The sequence below is a fragment of the Monodelphis domestica genome, chromosome 4, assembly GCF_027887165.1.
Source record: "Monodelphis domestica isolate mMonDom1 chromosome 4, mMonDom1.pri, whole genome shotgun sequence".
Lineage (NCBI taxonomy): Eukaryota > Metazoa > Chordata > Mammalia > Didelphimorphia > Didelphidae > Monodelphis > Monodelphis domestica.
Window position 1 is genome coordinate 10,205,507 of NC_077230.1, and position 26,848 is coordinate 10,232,354.

At 37.8% G+C, this 26,848-nt stretch overlaps 2 protein-coding genes across 6 annotated transcripts in view; one reads left to right on the forward strand and one right to left on the reverse strand.

Annotated features, from left to right (window-relative positions):
• The window catches only part of HSF2BP (heat shock transcription factor 2 binding protein), a 128,115-nt gene that overhangs the window by 97,430 nt on the left and 3,837 nt on the right, over positions 1 to 26,848 (reverse strand). For 2 of the 4 annotated variants that reach the window (XM_007493205.3, XM_007493203.3), the window contains exons 1-2: positions 14,660 to 15,472; positions 222 to 369 (exon numbers count right to left, since the gene is read on the reverse strand). In XM_007493205.3, the coding sequence (XP_007493267.2) occupies positions 222 to 369; positions 14,660 to 14,707 (196 nt within the window). In that variant the 5' untranslated portion in view covers positions 14,708 to 15,472. Of the gene's footprint in view, positions 1 to 221; positions 370 to 13,664; positions 13,810 to 14,659; positions 15,473 to 26,848 lie in introns of those variants that run through there. The other 2 variants (XM_056797099.1, XM_056797100.1) reach the window with 2 other exon arrangements.
• RRP1B (ribosomal RNA processing 1B) overlaps positions 14,535 to 26,848 on the forward strand; it is a 55,149-nt gene continuing 42,835 nt past the window's right edge. Inside the window, exon 1 of one of the 2 annotated variants that reach the window (XM_056797097.1) lies at positions 14,535 to 14,662. The gene's annotated coding sequence lies outside the window, so the exon portion shown is untranslated. The remainder of the gene's footprint in view (positions 14,663 to 26,848) is intronic. The other variant, XM_056797098.1, reaches the window with a different exon arrangement.

Consider the following 26,848-nt stretch of genomic DNA (forward strand, 5'->3'; position numbering starts at 1 on the left):
CCTCATAGACCAAACTGAGTAAGTTAGCGAAATCAAATGTAATCTTAATAAGCAAAAATAAAAGATGTAAGGTTTCCTAAATTTGAAGTGGAAATGGAACATACCAGGATTTATAGTCTGTTAGGGCTTGGTAATAAATTTTTTATGATTATTTTCCCCATATAAAGTAATACATTTTATTTGTTCACTTGTTACTGCAACTTCCGTGCAATACGACTTACTTGTTTCTACAACATCCAATCTCTGGAAGCTCTCCAATATCTCCCCGTTCAGTATTTTGGGTAAAAAGTCTCGTAACTGCATCACTTCTGTTGTCAATCGCTCCAAATCTCTCTTTCTCACTTGAACAAATTCTTCCTTAGTTTCTACCTATTAAAAAGGTAAAGTAAAGAATTTCTAATCAAAATGTCAGTGTGGATAAAACAACCCAAATCCCACATATATACTTGAGAAAACTTAAAATAAAAGAACAGCAAATTAAATAATGACTAAGAAATAAACTACAGTAAGTACTTTCATCTAGCCTATGTCAGCATAAGTGGACATTCGGAAATATGCAGGCACTAAAAACTATGGTCGTGAGTCGGGATGAGGCAAACATAGCACTGGGGGACCTCCCAACTCCCTCAACCTCAGAATGTTCCAACCAAAAGTTTCCAAATGCAGGAACCAGAAGATCCTGGAAAACCCAGATCCTAGGTTCAAAAGGCCTAAGTACTCCTGTGAGGAAACCTCTGGGTTAAGCACCCATGGGAACTCGACTTCAGAAATGAAGATGGGAGCCAGGAAAGCAATAAACCTTTTACCCAGAAGATGATTATTAATCTGTTCACCTGGTGGCTCTTAAAAGTTGTTTATATGCAATTATCTGAGCTATCACTGAAAGTCTAGAAGATCTCAGCACTGTACCATGACACTGAATGATCCTAGGAACTATAACCTTTTGTGCAGAGCAAATACCAGCAGAAGGAAGGACCAGCAATCAAAAATGAGATAAAACCACTGTAAATGGAACAGAGGCCCACCTTTCCTTCAAAGCATACAGGAGTACCCAGAGCCTAGACCTGACAAAAGCTTCTATTTTGGGAAGTAATGCTGGAAATATAAATAGAAGATGTGACAACAAAGAAATTATATAGACATAGTGACATTTCAAATGTAAGTAGCTCAAGGAAACTACAAAGAAGAGGCTGAGATAAATTTAAAGTTTGGTCTCGAGAGAATTACTAGAAGAGATGATAGTTTAATACTATAAATTACTATAAAAAGATACTATAAATTAAATAAGAAAGAATTTGGAGGAGAAAACAGCTTAATCTAGGAGGTAAAAAAATCTACACAAATAAAGATAACAAAATATGTAATAAATTGATACTTGCTGAATCGGGAATAAGATTTGGGACATAGCCTTCTTAAACTTAATATATTTCTCCCTAAATGAAAAAATAATCATGAATGAAGAGAATGAATTACAATAAATAGAGTTCCAGGTCTTGATGGGTCTATAACAGAATAGAGAAAAGAAAACTAAATAGAAAAAGAAAACTTCTTTTATGCTTGGAATAAGTCGACCAATAGGGAATTCCAGTGATGTGCATATTTCCTCTAGTGATAAAAATTATGACCTATTTATATAATTTCAAATTGTGTGACTTCTACTCATAAGAAAAGGAAGGAAGGAAGGGAGGTGGGGAGAGAGTGATGATTCAATCTCTACTCTGAATCCATCACTTCTCTATCTGGAGGTGGATAGTATATGTACTTCATCATGAATTCTGTGGAAATATAACTGGTCATTGTGTTGAATAAAATTCCTAAGTCTTTCAAAGTTGTTTGTCTTCACAATATTTTTGTTATTATATAAATTCTTCTCTTTATTCTGCTCACTCCCCTTTGCATCATTTCATACAAGTTTTCTCAAGTTTTTCTGAAACTACCACTTTCATTATTTCTCACAGGATAATGATATTCCACAACATTTCTATACCATAATTTCAGCCATTTAACCAATCAATAGACATCTAAGGACCTATGATGTGCCAGGTACTGTGCTATGCACTGAGGATACAAAAAGTGGAAAAAGACAATTGCCTATCCTCAAGAAGATCAGTTTAATGGGAGAGATGACATGTGAACAAAATGTATATAAAGTAAGCTATATATAGAATAAATAGGAAATAACTGACAGAGGAAAGATTAGGAAAGTCTTTCAGTAAAAGATGGGATTTTATTTGGGACTCAAAGGAAGCTGAGGAGAATAGGTAAAAAACAAACAACAACAACAAAAAACCAGCCTAAAGCAAATTAAGATTACAGCAAACATTTTGATAGATGCATAAATTAGAAATAAATTTTGGGATGTATTCTATGATTATTCACTAATTGGAGAATGTCTCTTACTCTTAAAAATTTGAATCAGTTCTCTATATATCTTGGAAATTAGATCTTATTTCCAAAAAAGATCTGAGAAAGATCTTTGTCAGAGAAACTTTCTGCAAAGATCCCCCCCACCCAATTTCCTGCATATAATTTTAGCTGAATTGGTTTTGTGCAAAAACTTTAAAATTTTAGATAATTAAAATTTTCCATTTTACTTCCTGTAAAACTATTTCTTATTTGGTCAAGAACTCTTTCCCTATCCATAGATCTGACTGGGAATTTCTTCCATGCTCCTCTAATTTGATTGTGGTACCAACCTTTATGTATAAAATACATGCACACATTTGGAGCTTCTTTTGATACATATTGTGAGATGTTGGACTATAACTAGCTTCTGTCAGACTGTTTTCCAGTTTTCCCAAGGTTTTTTTTTTTCCCCAATAATTACTTTTTGACCCAATAGATGGAATCTTGGGGTTTATCAAAACTACGTTATGTCAACTTCTGTATCATATAAGTCTGATTTATTCAATTGATCAATTTCTCTATTCCTTACCCATTACCAATTTGACAATGAAAGACTTTATGCTTTGAGAACAGAAAATAAATTGCAATTACATTCTTGACCTTTTGTTTATTCCTCTAGATGATTTTTTTAATTTTAGTTTTATCAAGTAGTTCCTTTGGGAGTATGGTACTAAAATAAACTAATTTTGTATAACAGTAAAATAGTATAGTCATTTTATTATATTTTATTATATTGGCTCAGTCTACCCATAAGCAATATTTCTCCAATTATTTTAGATCTGCTTCTATTTGGGTAAAAAAAGAGTTTATAATTGTGCTATGCTATATACTTCCTATGTATATCTTGGCAGGTGGGCTGTGATGTATTTTATAGTATCTTCTGTTTTTATAAATGGAATTTCTCTTTCTGTATCTTCCTGCTCAATTTTTCAGAAAATAAACAGAACTACAGAAGATTATGTGGCTTTATTTTATATCCTGCAACTTTGATGAAGTTTTAGTTTTTGGATTGACTCTCTAAAGTCCTCTCAGTAAACCATCATATCATCTGCAAAAAGTGATCATAGTTTTATTTCATCTTTGCCTATGTTTATTCGTTTCTTTTTATTGTCTTATTGCTGGAGCTAGCATTTCTAGTACAATATTAATTAGAAATGATATTAGGATATTTCTTCAGTTCGAATCTTATTGGAAAGAAATCTAGCTTATCCTCATTATAGAGAATCTTGGCTCTAAATTTTAGATAAATCCTATTTACCATTTTTTAAAAGTTAAGTTTATTTCTGTTCTTTCTAGTGGTTTTGACAAGAACAGATGGTATATTTTGCCAAAAGCTTTTTCTGCATCTATTTATTATCTGATTTTTGTTGTTTTTGTTATTAATATAGTTTATGATGTTCCTAATATGGAACCCGTCCTGTATTCCTGCTATATAAATCCAGTCCGATTATCATGATTGGTCTTTGTGACATATTGCTATAATTTCTATACTAGTATCTTACTTAAAAAATTTTTACATCAATATTCATTAGTAAAATTGGTCCATAGTTCTCTTTCTCTGCTTTGACACTCCCATTTGGGCATCAAAACCACATCTATGGGAGGCAGCTGGGTGACTCAGTGGACTGAGAGTTAGGCCCAGAGATTGGAGGTCCTGGGTTCAAATCCAGAAACAGATACTTCCTAGCTTTGTGACCCTGGGCAAGTCACTTAACCCCCATTGTCTAGTCTTTACCACTCTTCTGCCTTAGAACTGTTAGAAGAATGAAGACTGCCTTCTTTTCTTGTAATTTGAATGATGGTTTCTCAAGCTGCTCCAGGAAAATACTTCTCCTCCTTAATCCAGGTCCAAAGAGATTGTCAGTTGCTTAACTGTTTCTCTGGGAATATATTCCACCCCTCCAGGTAAAATTCTAATCCCATGCCCTGTCAATCACTCATGTCCTAATTCTTATTTCCTATTTTAACATAGTATTGATTCTGAAATGAAAGGTAAGGTTTTTTATTAAAAAAAAAAAAAAAGACCACATCTGTGTCATACAATGAATTTGGTATAGTCCCTCTTTTTTTTTTTCAGTTTATGGAGTGTTCTTCTGTTAGTCTGAGAATTTTATATTTTTGTAAATATTCATCGAAATTACCTGTTCTGTTGGCATATAATTGAGAAACATTGTCCTAATAATTGTTTTTACTTCTTCATGAGCTGTGAATTTACCTTTTTTTTTCTTTTTTTGATACTGGTAATTTCATTTTCTTCTTTCTCTTTTAACTAATCTTCAATCTCTTTTTACCTACTGGTTAATTCTCTACAACCATTCCTAGAATAACCCCATCTTTAAAAAACTCACTTGATTCCTCCATCCCCACTGGATATTGTCCTATATCTCTCCACTTTCAATGCTAAATTTGAAAAAGATATCTATATTAAGTGCTTACACTTTCTTTCTTTTCACTCTCTTCTAACCACTCTGCAGTCTGGCTTCTTATTTCATCATTCAATTGAAACTTTTCTCTCCAAAGATATGATCTCTTAATTATTATCTAGTGCCTTTCTCTGTCTTCTTCTTTTTTGACATATCCTTTGATAAGATCTTATTCATCCCCTCTCTCTGACCATTTCTGAGATTATGTTGCTAAACTGTCCTCTAAATTATGCTCACTCATTACAAGTGTCCCACAAGGATCTCTCCTGTGGCCTCTTCTCTTGACCATCTATATTTTGCCAATTGATGATATCACTTGACCTCATTGGTTCCCATGGGTTCAATTAGCAACTCCATGCAAATGATTCTCTGAGTCAAAGAATGATGGGAGTGGAAAGATTGTTTGGGACCAAGTTGTTATGGGCTTTAAAAGCTTTTTTAAAATTTTTATTTATATTTTATCTTAGAGACAATAAGGAGCTACTAGAGTTGACTAAAAAGGTGAGTTACATAATCAAATTCATTCTTAAAGAAAAGTGTAGTCATGAATTTAAGTGTACTGAAGCTATGAAAGACTTGAAGGAAACCAATTAGTGACCATTGTAATAATTTGGGAAAAAGTGATGAGGCTGTAATAGGTAAGAAGTGATGAGGGCCTGAAATAAGGTGGTAACCATGTGAGTAAAAAGAAGGGATCAGATTTGAGTACCATTGGGGAGATCGAAGTTGCAATATTTGGTAACTGATTTCAGCATATGGGGTGAAGAAAATAGAGTCACAAATGACACAGAGGTTTCTAAAGAAGTAAAACATAAGCACCAGGGCTATGTAGCAATTTCACTAAGATGTTATATAATGTGAAGTGTTTGCTAGCTCTGGACCTGCTGAGATTTCAGGTAGCATTTCATTGATCTGAGACATCTTTATGGTGTGGGACTGGTCTACTTATCTAGTTGACTATGAGCAATTGGTCTCTAAATTCCTTCAAATAAATCCAAATAAATATAACCCTTACTCTTTGGGAAAAGATTATGGATAGTAACAAAAGGAAATGGTCGGTTCAGGAAGAATAATAACTACAAGCAAAGTTAACAGAAACGGTTGTGAAGTAGCTAAGAAATTTAGAAAATGGTCTATATCGCAATACACAAAGATATTATATTTTGTGCCTCCATTTAGCTCTAACTCTACATAATAAGCACTGTCCATAATTCAGACATTTTCTTCTGCTAAACAAGGAAATACTGTAGAAAAAGAACAATGATGAAAGCTTATACAAGAAGACTATAATAAACATTATTTGTATGTATTAACCAATTTAATATTTTATAGAGGATGCTGAAAACTTTTTCATCACAAGTTACAGATCTATAGTATTAGATCAGATTATCCACACTTCACATAAAACAAATTAATTATAAATGTGTTTTTTAAAGTACTTGGGCCATCTTGAAAGTATTTTTCCTACTTAGACTTCTTATTTAGTTGTTTCAATCATGTCAGACTGTTCATGAACCCATTTTAGGTTTTCTTGGCAAAGATACTAGAATGATTTGCCATTTCCTTCTTCAGCTCATTTTACATATGAGGAAACAGAGACAAATGGGGTTAAGTGACTTGCCCAAGGTCACACAGCTGGTGTGACCATTTACTCCTGCCTATACCTCACTGTTAGGAGGGGATACAAACATTGCTACACATATCAGACAATTACAAACAACATTGCGAGAACTCCACACCTCTGGAGCTGCCGTTCATAGATTTCTCACTTCATGATTTAAACTCAAGTGATAGTGTGTACATAAAGAATTTCAAAAGTACTGAGTCGACTGAACCTGCTTATGATGGACCATTCCAGATCCTACTAACTACACCAACAGCCATAAAAATTGGAGAAAGGAACTCATGGATTCATTGTAGCCATGTAAAACAAGTACCTTCTATTGATGATGAATAATTGCTTGTACTGATTATATTTCACCATTAAACGTGATAAGACTTATTTATTGTTGGATTTGCACTATTTTGTTGCACTTTATTTGGTTGATCCTTGTGTTTGCGCAAATTGCCTTGTGGGGCAACATATACACTACCTCAAAGAAGAAAATCTATACTAGTGACCTTTATTGACCTGATGTGCCTTTTGTAACATTTTGTGCCTTTTCTAATTTTTTGTATTTTCTTGAATGTATTATTATTTTATCTACCTCATTTGTACTCACATTGTTTTATCTACTTTATTTGTACTCACACTGCAGATCATGGTAAGTCAAAGAGGAAATGAATCTTATCTTTTGAAAATTAGCCTTTATACTTTACCTTTGTAATTGTGAAATATACACAATTTTAATATTTTGTTTGTGTCATACAGTATTTGATTTTTTTCTATTCTTTTCTCATTTTTTGCCTTTGAAACACACATCACTAGAATTGAAAAGGTTTTTTTTAATTAGTTTTAGTTTTTGCAATAGCATAACCTAAGATGTCTGTTTACCTAACATATAAAAGCATACCTAAAAAAGCTTTGGACTATAGCAACCTGCCACTAATTATTTAAATATCATGAGACTTTTTCCTCAATGACTATGTCAAATCCACAGAGAAACTGACCACAAAGGAGCACAGAAATTGACCTACAAAATGCCAAACAAGCACAAAAAGTTAAAGAAACTAAACCAATCCTACAGGGATTGACAACACTCACTCTGCACAAAAAGTACAATGTCTTGATCATGTGTGAAACTTGAGGTTCTGGCTATTTAACATGTGTTAAATGCAGGGCTTCCTTTTACCACACCCTATATCAAGGATGTAACATCAATTGTTCTGGCTCCATTACCCCCCCCAAAAAAGCAAAGAAAAGGGTTGAACCAGGAAATTATATTTCCCATTTGTCTCAAGATCTAGTCTCTTTTTCTATTTTCTCTCATGATGTGACAACTTACTGTAGTCCAGCCTGCTAAACTGGGTTATTGACTGATTGTTGTTGTACACTTATGGGACACAGATTGCTACAAGAACCAGTTGTGAGTTGTGATATTTTTTCTCTCTTTTTTCTTTTTTCCTTCTTCCCAGAATTTTTTTCAAGTTTTCTTTTTATATTTTATATCTGATTCAGAGGTTTTTTTTTATTTCTTTGATATCTTTGATACTGATTCACATGCCTTATGACTCAACCATGTATCCCTGTGTAATTCCTATGTGTATCCCTGTATCCTCCTCGGAGGGAATGCATTATTATTTTCCTAAGGGGGGACGATGTTATTGTTGTGAACTTTGACTTGAATTTGAGCCTAATTTAGAACAAGAGCCTAACTCTCAAAATCTAGAAGGTGCCGTGAAGATGCCTGCTGAGACCACACACTGCACCAGAAGATCCAGAGTGAACTTTGAGATATGGCAAATTTGAACTTTGGGGGGATTGAAATGCTTTTGTTTTGAATGTACACTCTTATGCCAAAGGGGACTGCCCCCTAATTGCCTTTTTTGTCAAAGCATCTATTATTGGTTTTGTTCCTTTTCCTTTTTATTTTCCTCTTATCCCCAAATTATTGTAATCTCCCTTTAAAAACTCTAATATTTGTATATACCTCTAGTTCAAATTAAGTTAGTTATGTTTTCATGATCCATTGGGGAGACTGGTCTCCCAAAGGATCACAAAAGAAAATGTATTCATTTAGAATCTTGAACCCTAGAGACTACATTTCCCACAATCCCCTTTTCCTTTTCCTGTCATGCATCATTGGTTAATTTGGTATTCAGTTTTAACTTCCTTCATGCTAGTGCTCTCCAGGAAGCTCTCTCTCTCTCTGGCTTGTACCAGTGTGGAGGAATGGAGTGGTTTTTTCCTTTCCCTGGTTTTTTTCATTCCTCTTTGCTCTGAGTGGATTTTAATAAATAGTATTAAATTAATACTTGGAGTATTGAATATTAATTTTAATCTTTATATGTCTGATGCCATATTTGAACTCAGAAAGGTAAATTTTCCTAACTCCGGACCTGTGCTGCCCTCCTTAGACTTGTGTTATCTGTTTTTCATAAGTATCTGGTTTCCAAATACAGAAAAAGAAAATGCCTAATATTTTTTATTTCACTGTCATTTTGTGACTTTTAGTTTTTTCAAGGAGGCCAACCTTCTAATTAAACTATTTTTTAATGGGGTAAGAAGCTACTACCTAAAACCAAACTTGATATTTACTTAACAGAAAAATGCATATTTTTTGTGCCTCTTGTGTGGCTTCCTTTAAGAGTTTTTTAATGCAGTAAATATTTGTTTAGATTTTCTAAGGATGCATTTTTTCTTTTCCTAGAGGATAATTTCTAATTATACTGTTTGTATCTGATTCTACCCTAAGTATTTTGGTAGAAATTAAAAAGAAAAGTCAAGAATTAGGGCTAACTGCACAACCTATAGTCTACATAAATATGTTTACAGATAGATTAAAATCAACACTGAAATCTCAGCAATGAATTCTCCCTATGAAACAGCATAAACCAAATGAACTATGGGAAAAAAATGTAAAAGCAAAAGTGTACATTTTCCTCTCTGTAGATTATCCATGGTCCAAACACAGTTCTATGATTTTTTGTTTTTCTGAAAACTTGAATGCTTCCCTTATTTCTTGTCATTCTGCCTAATTTTCTTTGCATTTTTCTGTATATGCTTTTTAAAAACTCATCATGTTTCAAAAAAACTAGAAATTAGAAGAACCAGGAGAACATCATACACAGTAACTGAAATAGTGTGGAATAGTAAAATGTGATAGACTTTGTCACTAACAGCAATACAATAATCCAGGACAAATCTGGGGGACTTATGAAAAAGAATGCTATCCTTCTCTAGAGAAAGAACTGTTGGAGTATAAATGCAGATGAAAACATATGAGGCATTTTAAAAATATATGTTATTTGAGATACACCATATCTATCAGATTGGTTAACATAAGCAAAAAAGGAAAATGATAAATGTTGGAGAGGATATGGGAAAATTGGAATACTAATATACTGTTGGTAGACCTGTGAACTGATCAAATCATTCTGGAGAGTAAAATGGAACTAGACTCAAAGAGCAATAAAACTATGCATACCCACTGACCCAACAATACCACTGCTTGGTCTGTTTCCCAAAGAAATCAGAGAGGAAGGAAAAGGAACAATTTGTAGAAAAATATTTTTAGCAGCTCTTTTCGAAATGGCAAAGAATTGGAAACTGAAGGGTTGTCTACCACTTGGAGAATGGCTGAACAAGTTGTGGTACATAGTTGTAATGGAATACTATTGAGGAATAAGAAATTATGAACAGGATAATTTCAGACTTATATGAACTGATGCAAAGTGAAGTAAGCAGAACCAAGAGAACAACAGAACCAAGAGAACAATGTATACAGAAATATACAATGATCAACTGTGAAAAACTAAACTATTATAAGCAAAGCAGTCTCCCAAGATACCCACAAGGGACTCATGATAAAAAAATGCCATCCGCAGTCAAAGAAGGAACTGTTGGAATCTAATTGCAGATCAAAGTATGCCATCTTCCACTTTATTTCCTTCTTGAGTGTTTTACTGTTATGTGTTATAAGTATCTTTTGTCACAATATGACTAATATGGAAATATATATTGTATGAAAGCACTGGCATAACCTATATCAGACTATTTATCATGGGGTGGATAAAACTGAATTATATAATGTCAGAAAACAACCATCAAAAATTGTTTCTACATGTGACTAAAAAAAATAAAAACTTTTTCATCTTAAAATATAAATATATATATATATATGTATATGCATATACATATACACACACATATATATATATATAAGCTCTTTGAGGATAATTTATTTTCTTTTTACTTTGTAACCCCACACTGCACAAAGCAGATGTTTAAACTGAAATTGCCTTTGGTAAAAACAAAACTTATAATTAACAAATATTTTATGTATATAGTAAAGAGGATGTTTTAAGTTTTCTCCCACAACCCCAGCTAATCCACAAAATGTTAAGTTTTTTCTAATAAAAATTGATAAAAATGAAAAATATTAAGAAGACTGAAATGCGAACAATAAGATCTCAACATTCTGAAAACCAGAATATTAAAAAGTCCTATAAAATTAACATTGTTTTGTAGTACACTAAAGTCCTTTTTTAATTCCATGAAAGAAACACTGGGTTTTCAAAAATATGGGAAAGCATGGGAAAGCAAACTCTCAGCTAGAGTACTGGTCTAGAGACACATGTGTGGTAAGGAAACACTCATTGCTCAAAGATTATTTACTCAATTTTTTTTTAAATCATTGCCTTCCATCTTAAAACCAAGGCAGAAGAGAGGTAAGGGCTAGGCAATGGGGGTTAAATGACTTCCCCAGGGTCACAAAGCTAGGGAGTGTCTGAGGCGACATGTTGAATCTAGGACCTCCTGTCTCTTGGCCTGGCTCTCAATCCACTGAACCACCCAGCTGCCTCCTTTACTAAATTTTTTGCCATAACAACTTACAAAACAGAAAAAAAATTTAATGGTTCTCAATCATATACAATCTGGTGCCACTTCTGCTTCTGTAATAATGGTAGACTGGTAGCAGAGAGTACTAAGACCTATAAACAAGAAATTAACTATTGATCCACTAAAAGTGCCATATTTATTCAGAGACCAGTGAGCTGATATCCTAACTGAAGTATTTGTGCCACATGTATATTTGATAGCAGCAGTAATGATAAAATGAAAAAAAAAAACAAACCACTGGCTCTGGTGTCAGAGGACCTGAATTTTAAAACATTAATACTGACCTTGGGCAAGTCACTTAATCACTCTAAGACCTCAGTTTTCCCACCTGTAAAACGAGAAGTTCAGGTTGAATGGCTTCAAGGCCTCTGTTAACTTTTTGATCTATGCCCTCATGAGAGTCTTGTTATAGATTTGCTATAGAGCATGAAGTGCCCAAGGAAGTTGGGAATACAAGGATACCTCATGTTATGACACTTCGCTTTATTGAATTTTGCAGATATTGGGGGGGGGGGCACAACTGTGGTAACTGCATTGAGGAAGTCTATTGGAGCCATTACTCCAATAGTATGTACTTGTATGGTGCCTCTGTGTCACATTTTAGTAATTCTCGCAACATTTCAGACTTTTTCATGATTATGTTATAATGATCTGTGATCAGTGATCTGTAACGTTATTATATAATTGTTTTGGAGCATCGAACTTAAATGACAAATGGGTTTGTTCCTACTGCTCTACTGGCTGGCCATTCCCCATCTCTCCTCAGGCCTCCCAATTCCCTGAGATAAAACAATTAAATATTGCATAAACTTAGTTGATAAAACATCTGGGTTTGAGAACTAAGTCCACTTCTGAAAGTAGTTGTACTGTGAGTAAAATGCTGTCAAACAGCATTGCATATTACAGAGAAACTTTTTGTGAAAAGAAGTCAATCAATGCAGCAAACTTCATTGTTGTCTTATTTTAAGAAATTGTCACAACTCTCCCAGCCTTCAGCAACCATCCCCCTGATCAGTCAGCAGTCATCAACACCAAAGCAAGACACTCCACCAGCAAAAAGATTACAACTTGCTCAGACTAAAGCATTTTTTTAAAATTAAGGTACATATGTTGGGGTGTTTTTTTTTTACATACTGCTATTGCATATTTAATAGACTACAGATAGTTAATATAACCTTTATATGCACTGGGAAACCAAAATATTCATGTGACTCTTTATTGCAATATTTACTTTATTGCAGTGGTCTTGAACTGAGCCCACAATATGTCCAAAGTATGTCTATCGAAGAACATCACTGCTGTCTCTGAAGAGCTGGTAAAATTTATATCCTCACTTTATTCTGTTCCCTGTCAAAAAACAGTCTCTGCAGAGGGCAGCTGAGTGGCTCAGTGGATTGAGAGTCAGGCCTAGAGATGGGAGGTCCTGGGTTCAAATCTGGCCTCGGACACTTCCCAGCTGGGTGACCCTGGGCAAGTCACTTAACCCCCATTTCTTTGCCCTTACCACTCTTCTGCCTGACTCCACGAGGGAAGGTAAGGGTTTAAAAAAAAAAACAGTATCTACAAATTACACCAAATATGTGTTTACTGTTTATGTAGCAAATCATTACATATAATAAAATATTCATGGATCACACAGAATAGAGTTAACCTCAGTAGGCATTATATATTCCATTATCTGAGTGCCATTTTTTTTCCAGAAAACAGTATGTTGCACTGAGCCAGCAAGTACTAGTGAACACAAAGAATCACAAACACAGAATCTGAGGGTGAGCAAGGACCTCAGTGAGCATCTGGTCCAACCTATACCCGCAAAGAATTAGTGATACAGGTAGTCATACAGCCTATGCTTGAAGACCTTCAAAGAGGGAAAATATGCCACCACATTATACTTTTCTCCCCCCACATTCAAATTTTAAGCAACAGTGTCCAAACATCATTTTGTTTCTTTGCAACTTTCACCAGGTGAGGGCTCTGCCTGCCCAACAGGCTCTAGTCTAGAGTCTAGAGGCTCTACCCACTGGGACCAAACTGAGTCCTCTTTGAGTCTTCTCCCCTTTAGTCTCAATAGCCCCGGTTTTTTCAATAAATGGTCGTATGAGTTGGCCTCAAGGACCTTCAGTATTCCATTGCTTTCCTTCCTTCCCTTGAGTACTCTTTAATTTATCAATATCCTCTTAAAATTCAGCCCCGAACATAAGGCTCCAATAAGTCTAACCAGGGCAGAATAGCTGCTCATCTCTTTATTCCTATTCTTCTATTTATGCAAGGAAGGCACATTAAAACTCTCCAGACATTGTTTTGGGTACCGATAACTGCCTTTTCCAACTTACATTTGTGAAGTTGAAATGATCTTAAATTTATCTCTCTTGAATTTTATCTTATTAGCGTCCAACACTGCTCTAACTAGTCAAGATTTTTTGTGGATGAGGGCTTTGTCATCTAGTGTGTTAGCTATTCCTCCCAGCTTGATATCATCTGCAAGTTTTACAAGAATATTGTATTATGATTCAAATCTGATTAAAATGCAAACAGCCTAAGGCGAAGAGTAGATCGCTAAAATACCCCACCTAAGTTCTCCAAGAAGTTCTGGGTCCCTCTAATTGGACTATCAGCTAATGTGCCTCTCCCTCTTTCCCGCATGGAGTACGAAATACAACACTCCCTGGAGTGTGGTATAGTACAGTCTCAGTTCCAGGGCACTGAATGGCTTTAGAAGTGAAGCTCCAAAGCTGGCTTCTTTGCCCTTTGGGTCTCCAAGAACTGATTATTTATGTAAATGCTTAATCGTACAGAACGCGGCATGGACGGATTCCAACTCGCACCAGTGCATCACTAAGGCTGGAACACAATGATTTAGTTGTAGTACGCCCTGAAACAGTTCAAATGAAAACGGGGGTTCAAAAAGGATAAAGGTACAAAGGTTGCCCAGAACAGTCCTTTCTCCACGTCCCATCTTAATGATTTAAAAGGTTGTTAGCCCAGTCTGTTCAAGGCTACTTTTGCTTGTCCCCCCAAAACAAACGAGGAAGCCTAGTTTTCCGGGAGTAACCCCAAACAGACCAGGAAGGCGCCCACACCTCCAAGGCAGGCTAGGGCCAGGCTGCCCCCAGCCTCCCCTCTACTCCCCCGCCTTCCCAGGGGCCTGCAGGGAATCCCAGGAGGCTCCGCCCCCTCTTTCAACCCCCACCCCCGGGCTGGAGGGCCGCGAGAGCATGCCGGCGGTTCAAGTGTGGAGCCCGTCTCCTAGGACACGGAATAACATAAGAGCTGCGAGGCTCTGGAAAAAACCGGGAGGCAGCGGAGCCGCCTCGGCATCCTCACTGACCCGGTAGGTCTCCTCCCCGCCGACCCAAACGCCTGTAGTGTCGCCCATCGCAGCCAATGTTCCTCTGGGGTTTGCGCCTGCGCGGTAGCGTCACGTGGAGTTCTTCAAGCTTGAATGAGCCTAGTTGAGGTTGGGAGGGGCCTCGTGGGGAAGCGAGAGGTGAACCTGCTGCTGTTGCAGTTTAGGAAAGTTGTTTATGAAATAATGGACTCTCTCTTCTCACCCGTTCCAATTCCATGACTTTGTGCAGCTTCTGATTGGTATGCTTGAGATGTAGATAGCCTGGTGTAACGGGCACAGTGTGGGGCTGAAGTGGGAAAAACGTTTACATCATGCCTCACTTAACTAGCTTTGACCCTGGGCCAGCCTCAGTTTCCAAATTTGTGAAAACGAGGTCAGTAGTGCCTCGCTTCATAAGGGTACAGACCAAATGAGAGAATGCTGAAACGTACTTTGCAAACTTCAAAATGCTATTCAAATGTCAATTATTACTCTAAAGTAAATACAAACCCTCAATAACTTCATCTAAAAACTGGCAAAATCCATCCATCAGCCATGTTGCACAAATCTTGTCCAGATAATGAGACCTAGTGTACAAATATCAGTTAGTCACCAAGTGAAGCACTATCAAGCAACTCGAAAGCATCCTGTGTTCTCTGGTTCTCATTTCCTATCTCAATTTTGAGAGTGACTTTGAGTCAGAAGACTGGATTCAAATATTGCCTGAAAAGTTTATTTTTCTGTATGATGGACATGTTAGTTCTTGGCTGAGAAAAAGAGACTACCTACCAATTAGTTATACAAAGACTTTCTCAACCCAGACATAGAGATGTGTCCAGTAAAGGAAACTGTATGAATTGTTACAGGGCAGAATTGAACTCAGAAGCAAGTCCTTGCCTGCCCCAAACTGTACACCTTAAGGTACAGATTCAACCCACAGAGCTCAGACATACTGATAGCCATCCTCATATAGCTGGTGGCCCAGTTGTAGACACATAAATCTATAATGATCCTGATGTTCTGCCCATCCCAACTACTGGCTTTCATAAAGGAACCTAGAGAGATCAGTGACAAGAGAACTAGGGCTATTAGAACAGTAACTAGGTTTTCGTGATGTTACAAGTAAACCTAAACATCTGGTTCATTCATACATATATCTCCGTGAGAGCACTAGAGATCTCCCATATGAAATGTGCTTTGCATGTAATTGCATATGTTTGCTACTGTTCATATGTACGTCATTACTTGCTTGAGTGCTTGTTTTCCATGTTGCTATTATATTCGTTTGACTGTTTTGTGTTATGTTCATGCCATAGCAGTATCTCTTTGTTCATTGTTTTATGTATAAGCTACTGCTTGTTAAATTGTAGGGCTATGGCTACTGTTATTGTTGCAGCTCGCTAGCTTTGTGTTTTTAGTTACCCAGGCTTATTGCCTTTGATTGACTGTTGTGTTCCATAGATACATAAGAATTTTCAAAATGTACATGTGCTATATTCTGTATATAGTTAGGCATCTTGTCACTATAGTATCCTCCCAAACGATGCTCTGTAGCATACCATGTCTACTGAATATACTGTTAATATGCATTTGTTTTGTTTTAGTCTCAATGGCACTGAAGGTTGGTTACCAGGGATATCAGGAAAATCATCCTTGCCCTGAGTGCTGATACTTCTATTTATACTGTATAGTTACAAGTTTTGGACTTGCCCTAGATGATCTTTGCAAAGGGACTACAAAGAATTTTGACCCAGGGGAGGAATGTAACCCAAGTTCCAAATCCTATTGGTATGGGATTCTCTCCTCACTGATGGTGATCAATCCCCAGCACCTACGTGAGGGAGAGCACACAGTTAGTAAGAGGGGAGAAAGTAAAGCACCAGGCTCCTAGAGACAGTTTCTTCAGGCTTTCCAATGATTTCAGGCTCTTCTGACCTCCAAATTAGAAAGAGAAGATTGATAATGCTGATCCCTCTTCAGGTTGCTGAAGGGAAAATAAGATTTGGGGAAGAAGCTAACAAAAGAGAAGCTAACAGTCTCTATCATATCCCTATTTCTAGCTTGCTACACTAAAGAATGTGGAGAATCCTCTCTTGTGTAAGATCTAGGACTCTTTCTTGATTAAGCTAAGTTATTTCACTCTTTCACTCTGTTTTCTGGCAAATATTCTCGCACGTATACTTTCTGCTTTTTCTGCTTTACTATCAATTTGGATAAATGGGTTTCTTTGATAGCAGCTTTGTGCATTCATTGGGGAACTAGTATTTGGTGGGAATGGAGTTAAGCCTTAGATATAAAGCTTTGGTGCTTCTTTTCCCATTATTGAACAGTGATGGGGCAGCTAGGAAGCACAGTGGATAGAACACCAGGCCTGGAGTTGGGAGGACCTAGGTTGAAATCTAACCTTAGACACATCCTAGTTATGTGACCCTAGACAAACCTTAACCTTATTTATCTAGCTCTTGCCTTTTGTCTTAGAGTTGTTACTAAAACAGAAAGTAAGGATTTTTTTAAAACCCTTACCTTCCATCTTGTAGTCAATACTGTGTATTGGCTCCAAGGCAGAAGAATGTTAAGGGCAAAGAAATGGGGGTCAAGTGACTTGCCCAGGGTCACCCAGCTGGGAAGTGTCTGAGGTCAGATTTGAACCTAGGACCTCCCATCTCTAGGCCTGGTTCTCAATCTACTGAGCTACCCAGCTGAGCTACCAGAAAGTAAGGATTTTTAAAAAGAAATGAACAGTGATCAGAAATTTAGCTTGAACCTGAAAACTATATCCTCTAGACTACCAATATTTAAGGGAGCAGAGAGATGTAATTCTAACCTGATACCTTCTTTCTATCTCTGAAGAGAGAAGAGAGACCAACGGTCTGAGCTCCAACCACCTACTCTTCTTCTGGGCCCCATAGTCTCCTAGAGAAGGCTAAGGGGAGAAGAGGCTAGAGATGTCTATTGTGCCTCCTTTCAGGTCATACAACAACATTCCCAAGCAACATATTGAGGGGTAGGGGGGTCATTCTCACTACATTTAATTATCCCAAAATTCTCCTAAAAACCAAGGCCCACCTATTTAATGCTGGTGCTCTATATATTTTATGGCATGGCTTCAAGTTATTAAATTTAAAATGAGAATCATACAGGAGATTATAAGTGAGCAAGCTGGAATAAGGAGCTTGGAAGAACTAGAGTCCCAGAAAGGATAGTGATATAAAGGTTCTATCCAGCCAAGTGCAGCTCCACAGGAAATACCTCATCAGAGATGAAAAAAAAAAGCACTGGATTAGTAATACCAAGTAGAAGCATCAGAAAGCACATTGGTGTCTAGTATAGGTCTATGAAGGAAGCTAGCCAGAGATAGAAGATTCTCTGATCTTCTCAAGGGAGAGTCTGAAGTCGGCATGGGCTCTGCTCTCTGGCCAGTGCTTGCCAGGACCACACCTGGAAACAAGATCAATTCCTCAAAGGTATTTGTCCCAGAGCCAGATCTGGGCAAAGGTGCCAAGGCAATGAACAACACCAGGATGTCCCTCCAGAAGATCTGTCATTAGTCAGATCCCCAGTATCTGGTGGGAGCCTGTCAAGACAGTACCAAAGAACAAAGAAGATTCCTAGTAGGCGACTGCTCAAAAAAAGAGGGACAAGGAAGATTGTGGGAACTTAAGTGAAACACACGGACCCCATCTTGTGATGTCATTCTAGTTCTACTCCAGTTCCCTGTCTATTCAGTCAGGGTCTAGTCCAATTTCTGTCTTTTGAGAAAATTGTATTGCATTGTTTGAACTTCGCCCTGCATGGCTGGGAGGCTGGACCACCTCTACCAGTTCTTTAGAGAGCCCTAATTAAAAACCTAAGTTATGCTGAACAGAAACCCAGTCAGATCTGAAGAATGATGCAAGGAGTTTTCTCACATGATTCTTCTCAGGCAACCCATATATCTTGGATCCATTCTGGTTCATCAGTTAATGTTTCCTTGTGTCCTTTGATTAAATATAGACACTTGAGCACTGGGGGGAGCTGGATACCTCTTTTTCTGATTTCAGGGAATTGTACCTATTCGCCCTCCTCCTTCCAACTCAGAAAGCTCCTAACCTTTCCTCTGTTAGAAAACAGATAGCTACATTCCATTAATTATTCTCTTTTAATACCCCCAAACCTATTTTCCCCTGTATTTGGGGTCCAGTGCCAAGCTGAAGAGGCCCGGTTCTGATTTGTTATGCAATTGGTATGCATTGCTTAATAAATCAATATGCTTGGAAGCATGAACCTTTGTTTTCTCAGTTATTTCAGATTTCACCTGCCACACAGAGGCTAGCATGTCCATTAGAACACCAGGATGGGGGCAGCTGGGTAGCTCAGTGGGTTGAGAACCAGGTCTAGAGACAGGAGGTCCTGGGTTCAAATGTGGCCTTAGACACTTCCTAGCTGTGTGACACCGGGCCTATTACTTAAGCCCCATTGCCTAGCCCTTACCATTCTTCTGCCTCGGAACCAATATATAGTATTGATTCCAAGACGGAAGGTAAAGGCTTAAAAAAACAGCACCAGGACACAGAGGCTGGAAAGGAGGGACTGAAGCAAAATGAGAACTGTGACTCCCCCTCCAAAACCATTCTGAGTATGTGCCTGGAGGCAGTCTGTGTGAGGAAAGGTACAGCCGGGGCTAGAGAGGACAGCCAGGAATGGAATGTCATCAAAGGGCAGCCAGATTTCTGTAAGGGCTGCTGAATGAAAGGATTATGAGAGAGAGGCTCAGAATGAAGGGAAGTTTGAGTCTGTGATATGGCAGTTTCAGAGGGCAGTGGAAGGGTTGGGAAAGTTCTGAATGGGACATGGGTAGAGAGTGGAGGAGCCTGGAAATGAGAGAGTGAAAGGAGGTGACTGGGGAGTTTTTTTTCCTAAATGGCCAGTGATCGATTAGTACAGGGTTAGAAAGAGAAATAGGAGAAACCATAAAGAATGTAGTGAATGCGGATGTACGGGGAAATTCACATTCTCCAAGACAAGGATATAGCACCATGATGGCGAACCTATGACACATGTGTCAGCACTGACACAAATTTTCGATGTAGGGCCACATGCGGGCTTAGCAAGCCTCGAGGCCCAGGAGCCATCCAGGGAACTGCACACCTACAGCTGTGGCTGTGGCCATGCCCTGGGGGTGGGAGGTGGGGAGGGAAGGGCTGGTCCATGTGCTCCCTGTGGGGGTGGGGGGCATGCGCCCAGTGGCTGGGGTGTGGGGAACTCCTGCAGGGGCGGGGAAGAGGAGCCCACAGGAAAGAAGTGTGCAGGGACAGGCAGGCTAGCGCTGCTCTCGCACTGCTTCCCCTTCCCCCCGGCTGGTTGGATTGGGGAAGGGCCAGTGGAAGACTGGGCAGGGCTCCTGCTCACATGCAATGGAGGAGTGCCTGGAACCAATTACCAGACACTTTTAGCACCCTGAAAAATATAGCAATGACTTTACTCAATTTTTTCCCCCTACGTACTTTTGTGAGACCTTATTCTCAGCATTAAATAATATCAAAATCAACAAAAGTAACAGATTGACAGATGAAATTAGTAGCTCTTGCTTGGGCTTGAAGTGTACAAAATACCAACCTTCAATTGAAGATTTAGCCAATGAAATTCAGCAACAAAAATGTCACTAATAGGCAGGTTAGATAAAGAATTCCCCCTCCCTCTCACTTATCTTAGTTCACGGCACCCCACACAAGTTAAACAATATCAAGACCAACAAAAGAAACTGACTGACAGATGAACAAAGAAGTCACTAAGTAGGTAAGTTAAATAATTAGTTTTTGGTTTATTAAATACAGTTGTATATTACAATTATAAATTTTTGTTATTTAAACTATAAATATCACAAAATTATGGTTTTTCCTTGAAGTGACATACCACCTGAGTTAAGCTCGTTTTGGGGGCAAATTTTGACACACCAAGCTCAAAAGGTTGCCCATCACTGATATAGCATAAGACAGTCAGTTGGACATAAGTTTGATTTCTTCATTTTTGGGTCTTCCTTAGAGAAAAACGATTTCTTTGTGTAACAATATTACACACAAAAAAATAACAAAATTTACAAAGTATGTGGGGAGAGAGGGCCAACTGGAAAGTGGAGGAGGTAGATCTTGAACCTGAGCCCTGAAAAAATGTAAGAGAAAAAAACAAGGGAGAGCAGCCAATAGAAGTAGCCCAGCTTTCAGGATCAGATCAATGTTAAACTAACTAGTTTAGTCTAGAAATACATTCAAATCAACAAAAATATGAAAAAGAACAGGAAGAGGGGAAAGGGGGATCAGATTCAGAGACAGATAATTCAATAAGAAAAGCAAACCTCAGGTCTGGAGATTGAAAGATCAAGGTGGACAAGGGGGTACAAAAGGAGATAAAGAAAGATTAAGAACCCTTTTTAAGGAAGAAGCAGAAGACCAAGAGGAAAAAAAAAAGTATGAGAGTAGTATAGTGAGATATATAAAATATCATAATGCATAAACTCACCCATAAAACAGAATAGTGTAACAATGAATTAGAAACCAGAATCCAACAATATGTTTACAAGAAAAACATTCAAAACAAAGATTCGCACAGAATTAAAATAAGAGGTTAGAATGTAATCTATTACACCTCAGCTGAATTTTAGAAAGCAGAGGTAGCAATTATAATTTCAAACAAAGAAATAGCAAAAAATAGATTTAATTAAAAGAGATAGTTCGTAAAATTACATTTTGCCAAAGGGTTTCATAGACAATGAATTCATTTCAATTCTAAAATATAGGCATATAACAAATGACAGAGAGAGATCTAAGTACTTAAAGAGAAAACTAAATGTGTTACAGGGAGGAACAGAGAGTAAAACTATAATAGTAGGGATGTCAATATCCCCTCTCAGAACTAGAATAATCTAACAAAAATAAGAAGTTAAGAATGAGAACATTAGATAAGATAGACTTCTGGCAATTATTGTGCTACAAGAATAAAATGAGCAAAATCACAAGACCAGTTTATAATATAATACATCAGGATTGTAAAAGTATCAATAATTTTGCAAGTCTGAAGAACTCTGATAATTCAGTGGCCAATCAACATTGTAGAAGACTAGTGATAAGGAAGCTACCCACTTCTTGCAGAGAGGTAATGAACTAATATTCAGAATGAGATACATTTTTGGACATGACCACTGTGGGAATTTGTTGTGCTTGACTACACTTATTGTTATAAAGGTTTTGCTTTGCTCTTCTTTTTCAGGGTAGAGAGAAGGGAAACAATAAATGTTTAACAATTAAACAAAATTAAGAAGCAAAAGAAAAGGGGGGATAAGGCTGTGCATGCCAGGTGTGAGAGAGACAGCTTGTTCAAAAGCTCAGAGATAAAAGATGGAATGTCCTTCGTGGCAAACAAGTTGTTGCAGTTTGACTGAAACTCACATTCCTCTTACAGATCATACTCCATAATTCTTGTCCCATGCCTCATCTCCTTCTAAAGTTCATTTCATCCTAGAATTCACACATTGGAATACCCTCTGCCTCTGCTCTCCCTCTATTTAGGGAGCTACTCCCTTTAAGGAAGGCACCCAGGGCAGATATGTCTCATTCCTCTCCATGCTGCACTCTAGATGAATTTTGTCTATCATGCCCCTAAGCTATTTGTCTCTCCTCTTTCCCTGACCTTACCCCCACATCTTAGCAACCTGCCAACCCAGTAGGGAGACCCAGGGAAGCTAAGGTGCCTGAGACTCAAGCTCCAAAGACACTTTGGATATGAAATTTGGGACTATGTTATATAGAAAATGAACTATGAACTGAATCCTCTCCGCTAGGTGGCACAGTAGATAGAGTCCTGGGCCAGGAGACAGGAAGACCTGAGTTCAAATTTAACTTCATATACTTAGCTGAGTAACCCTAGGCAAGTCACTTAACCTTCTTTACCTCAGTTTACTTATCTATAAATTTGAAATAAACTAGCACCCACCTTTGGGGGTATTAAGGAGTCTCAAATGATATAATAATTGTAAAGTGCTTAGCATAGCATAGTATCTGACACATAGTAAGGGCTATGTAAATATTAATTATTATTACTATTATAGAGGTCTCATGGGTTTTGGAAGTTTGTATAATCAATATATTTTAAAGTAAATATTCATTTGTTAAAACTAACCCAACTGTTAATGATAGTGTTTATGTTTATTGGGTCTCATCCAAAGAATTGATTGATGACTCAACTGACTTCATTCTAAGGAAATAAGCTTTATTATAAGAGAATATAGTGGCGCAGCTAGGTGGCTTAGTGGATTAAGAGCCTGGCCTAGATTTGGGAGGTCCTGGGTTCAAATTTTATCCCAGACACTTCCTAGTAGCAGTGTGACCCTGGGCAAGTCACTTAACCCCAATTGCCTAGCCCTAGTATTGATTCTAAGACAGAAGTTGAGTTTTTGGTTTTTTTTTTTTAAAGAAGAGAATATAGTAACAGAGTAGCTAGTGTAGTAAGTAATTAAATAAGGTGAGGTAAGGAGGTAAGGAGACGTGGTAAGTAAAGGGAGAATAAAGAATAAAAGGTAACAGTAAGAGGTAAAGGGTAAGAGTGAAAAAGGTGGTAAGTAAGGGTTCTCAGAAATGCTTTTTATCTTGGAAGGGTAATTTGTTTGAGCAGTTGTTGCTCTTTGTTTCTAGGGACCTGATGTCACTTTACCCGTGGACCACTCTGTTTGCCCACTGGGGAAAGCAAACTGCAGTGTAATTGGGATAACTGATATTTTAAATGCCCTCGGGCAACTTTTGGTCAAGTTTTGCTCTCTTCTGGGCAGACTCTAGGAAAGACAATGAGTATAGAAGCTGAGTTTGTTTGAACCTAGTCCTGTGTGACTGGGACACTGTACTTGATATTTAGAGACCTCAATGAAAGACGTAGGTTATGTCTAAAGACTGATGTGACAAGTTTTCTCGTAAGTATGAATCTAAGCAACTTTGTCTTATATGAAAAGGTAGTCCCATTCCAGTCAGCTAGTTATTATTTCTCTATTCTTTTGATTATGTACAGAAACTTGGCAGGATTTGTGGGATATTTCAGCCTTCATTATCAGTGGTTAAAAGAACTAGGATGTAGAGGACCTACTCCCTATACTTTAGTGACATCATTGGTAGGGACTAGAGGTATTGGCAGAGAACCTAGACACCTTCCTGTTCCCCTTAAGCAAATTAGAGAACCTCATTGGAGGACCAGGGTAGCAATGTTATATGTGGGGTGTTATCGGGGATAAAGCTAAATCCTTAGGCTTAGCAAGTGAAATCCTAAATAAATAGGTCAAAGAACAAATTACATAATCAATAATCATATGAAAGAGGGTTGACTGAGATCCCGAACAATTAAATGACTTGAAGACAATCAAAAGCCATTATTCTTCAGAAGCAAGATTTTGACCCAGGTTTTTTGGATTTAGAGGCTAACTCTGAACAACAAACCAATATCTCCATTGTTGGTTGGATGGTTGTTTTATTGCTGCTTTTTAAAAAACGACTATCATTCCCAAATGACATGTACACATACACACACCATCATCATCATCATCCACATAGCTTTCCATCATAACAAATAGGTGCCATCAAACATAAATCAACATATTGGCCATTTCTAGAAACGTACATTTGTTCTCATAGAAGTACCAGGAAGGAATGGAGACTGAGCCTGGTGACAGTGCTCCTCCTCCTCTGAGATGAGGTTAGGAGATCAAAAGTTATGTAGCTGTCTCTTGTTCTGGGATAAGATAGACTGTATCAACAAATGTTTGAAAAGATTAGTTTGTTACTGGCTTCTCAGGTATCTGTAAGAATCAACGGCATAGCAGCCTGGTGAAACTGTTCAGTCACAAATTATGCCGTATATGATGTTTGAACCAAAGTTGGCTTTCTCCAAGCACCAAGTCGTGCAAATGTATTCCTTCAAGAATTCACTAGGCAGATCATTAGTACCAACATGGAGACTGAATTTGTAGTGCTATGTGAGCAGCATACCTCAGGCCATCAACAAGCATCCTAATAAGGTCCAGGTTTAGTATAAGGCAATGCAAGCATCCACTATGCCGTAGGCATACAGAAAGCAAAATCACTGGGCCCTCTTGGAACTCAAGTTCTATCAGAGGAAACAATACGTACCTATTAAATATGTTGACTCCATTTCTACACCTAAAGGTGTAAAAAGACCCACCCACCAGACCATTTCAAACCAGTCCCTCGAGTGACCACAGTTCTGCCTGAAGAATGAGTTTTTATATGCAGACAAAAAAAGAGTCTTATAATACAAACTAAGTGCTATATCTTTTCCAGGCTATGGCTAAGTAGTTTTTCATTAACTGTTGAATGATCTACAACTATCTAATTTGGACCAATATCAGACCTAAACTACCAGGGAAGTGCAGATCAGGAAAGGCTTTATGTAAGAGGTGGCACTTGGCCTGAGATTTACAGAAAGGAAAATCTATGAAGCATCCGGGAAGAGGGGCACAGCATGTGGACAAAGGCATGGAGGTTGGAAATAGAATGTCGAGTATGAAGAGTAGTGAACAGTAAGAAAGCTGTTTTCTTGTTCTAAGATCACTGTATAGAATTTAGCTACTACAGCCAAGTTAATTTGATTGTACCTGGTCTCCCATCCCCCTTTCATGACTGTATGTGCCAGCCTTCCCATCAGGATGATCACAATATGTATCAATCTGAGTTCAGGAAAGGACAGCCACATGTGCTTTGATCCCCCTTTAGAAATCTGCATCTACCTGCATTATAAACTTGTCTGTGAGACAACACTAGCTTTTGGGAAATATGTACCAATAAAGATTGACTTCTCTTTTTATAAAATTGGTCTTTAAAAATAGCACATAAGGGCATCTAAGTGGCTCAGTGGATAGAAAGCTAGGCCTAAAGGAGGTCCTGGGTTCAAATATGGCCTCAGGTACTTCCTAGCATGGGGTCCTAGACAAGTCACTTTACTCTCATTGCCTACCCCTTAATGCCTTTCTGCCTTAGAATCAATATTCTAAGACAGAAGGTAAGGATTAAAAAAACCCAACAACCAGCACACAATTGGAACTTGGTGCCTGTCTGCATTCCATTTGTCTTTGCCTCAAATACTACAATAAACTTAATTTTCCCTACATGAATTTGCTCCATTATTGAGGTTAAAGCCCTGAACAGAGATTTTCTTTTAATAATTTTGGCGAGCTAGCCAGGATGACACTTTACCCGGGGTTGTTCACTAGGGAATTCTATTCTGATTTGCAACCAGCATATTGGGCCTTTGCCCCATGATGGGCAGGATCAGCCTTCCATGGTGGTAAGTCAATTGTGCAGTGATTGGAAAATTTAATTCTGCAAACTCAGATAAGATAAAGTTAGAAATAGGTCTCTAAATCCAAATTCTAGATTTTTTCCTCTCATTTGTGTATAAATGACACAGTACCTGCACACAAAAGGCAGGGCAAGTAAGATGCTTGCAAGGCAGGCATTTTAGTGCCCCTCCTTTGCAAGCAAATATCAACATTCAAATTCATATAGGGATCAGGAGAAGCCCCTTCTGACTTCTGGGTAGACAAACTGGGGGTTGGGGTGGAGGGGGAAGGCTTGGGAAAGAAAAAGGAACCCTGACAGGTGGCAGGAGGAGAAATAAAGAAAAATAAAATTCAACAAATAAAAGATGGGACCTTGGGAATTAGAGTTAGTCGGATGCATATTCTGAACAAAACTTAAAGATGAATAGCCTAGGAAAAAATAGGATTGTACTTCACATTTTCCTGTCATGGTTAGCTCTTAGTGTTTATGAAGAGGCTCATTGTGTGGTCTCTAGATGCATCATTTTTTTAATAATTAAAAATAATTTATTAAAATTATGCCAAGGCAGAAAACACACTTGACAGATTGACTGCTGGAGATCGGGGCAGGATTCAAATCACCAGCCACTTCTAAAGATGACTTTTGTAATAAGAGAAAGATAAATCTAACAAGTACACTTTTATATAAAAGGATAAACCATTTCCTCTCAGCTCCTCCCCCACTGCCACATCATAAGGAAATGAGATTAGAGATAAGAGGATAGGATGAACAGGGAGGCACAATCTGGCAGGTGGGTCAAGGGGATCAAAGTGCATGTGCAGGGGCACCTAGGAAGCTCAGTGACTAGAGCCAGGCCTGGAGACAGGAGATCCTAGGT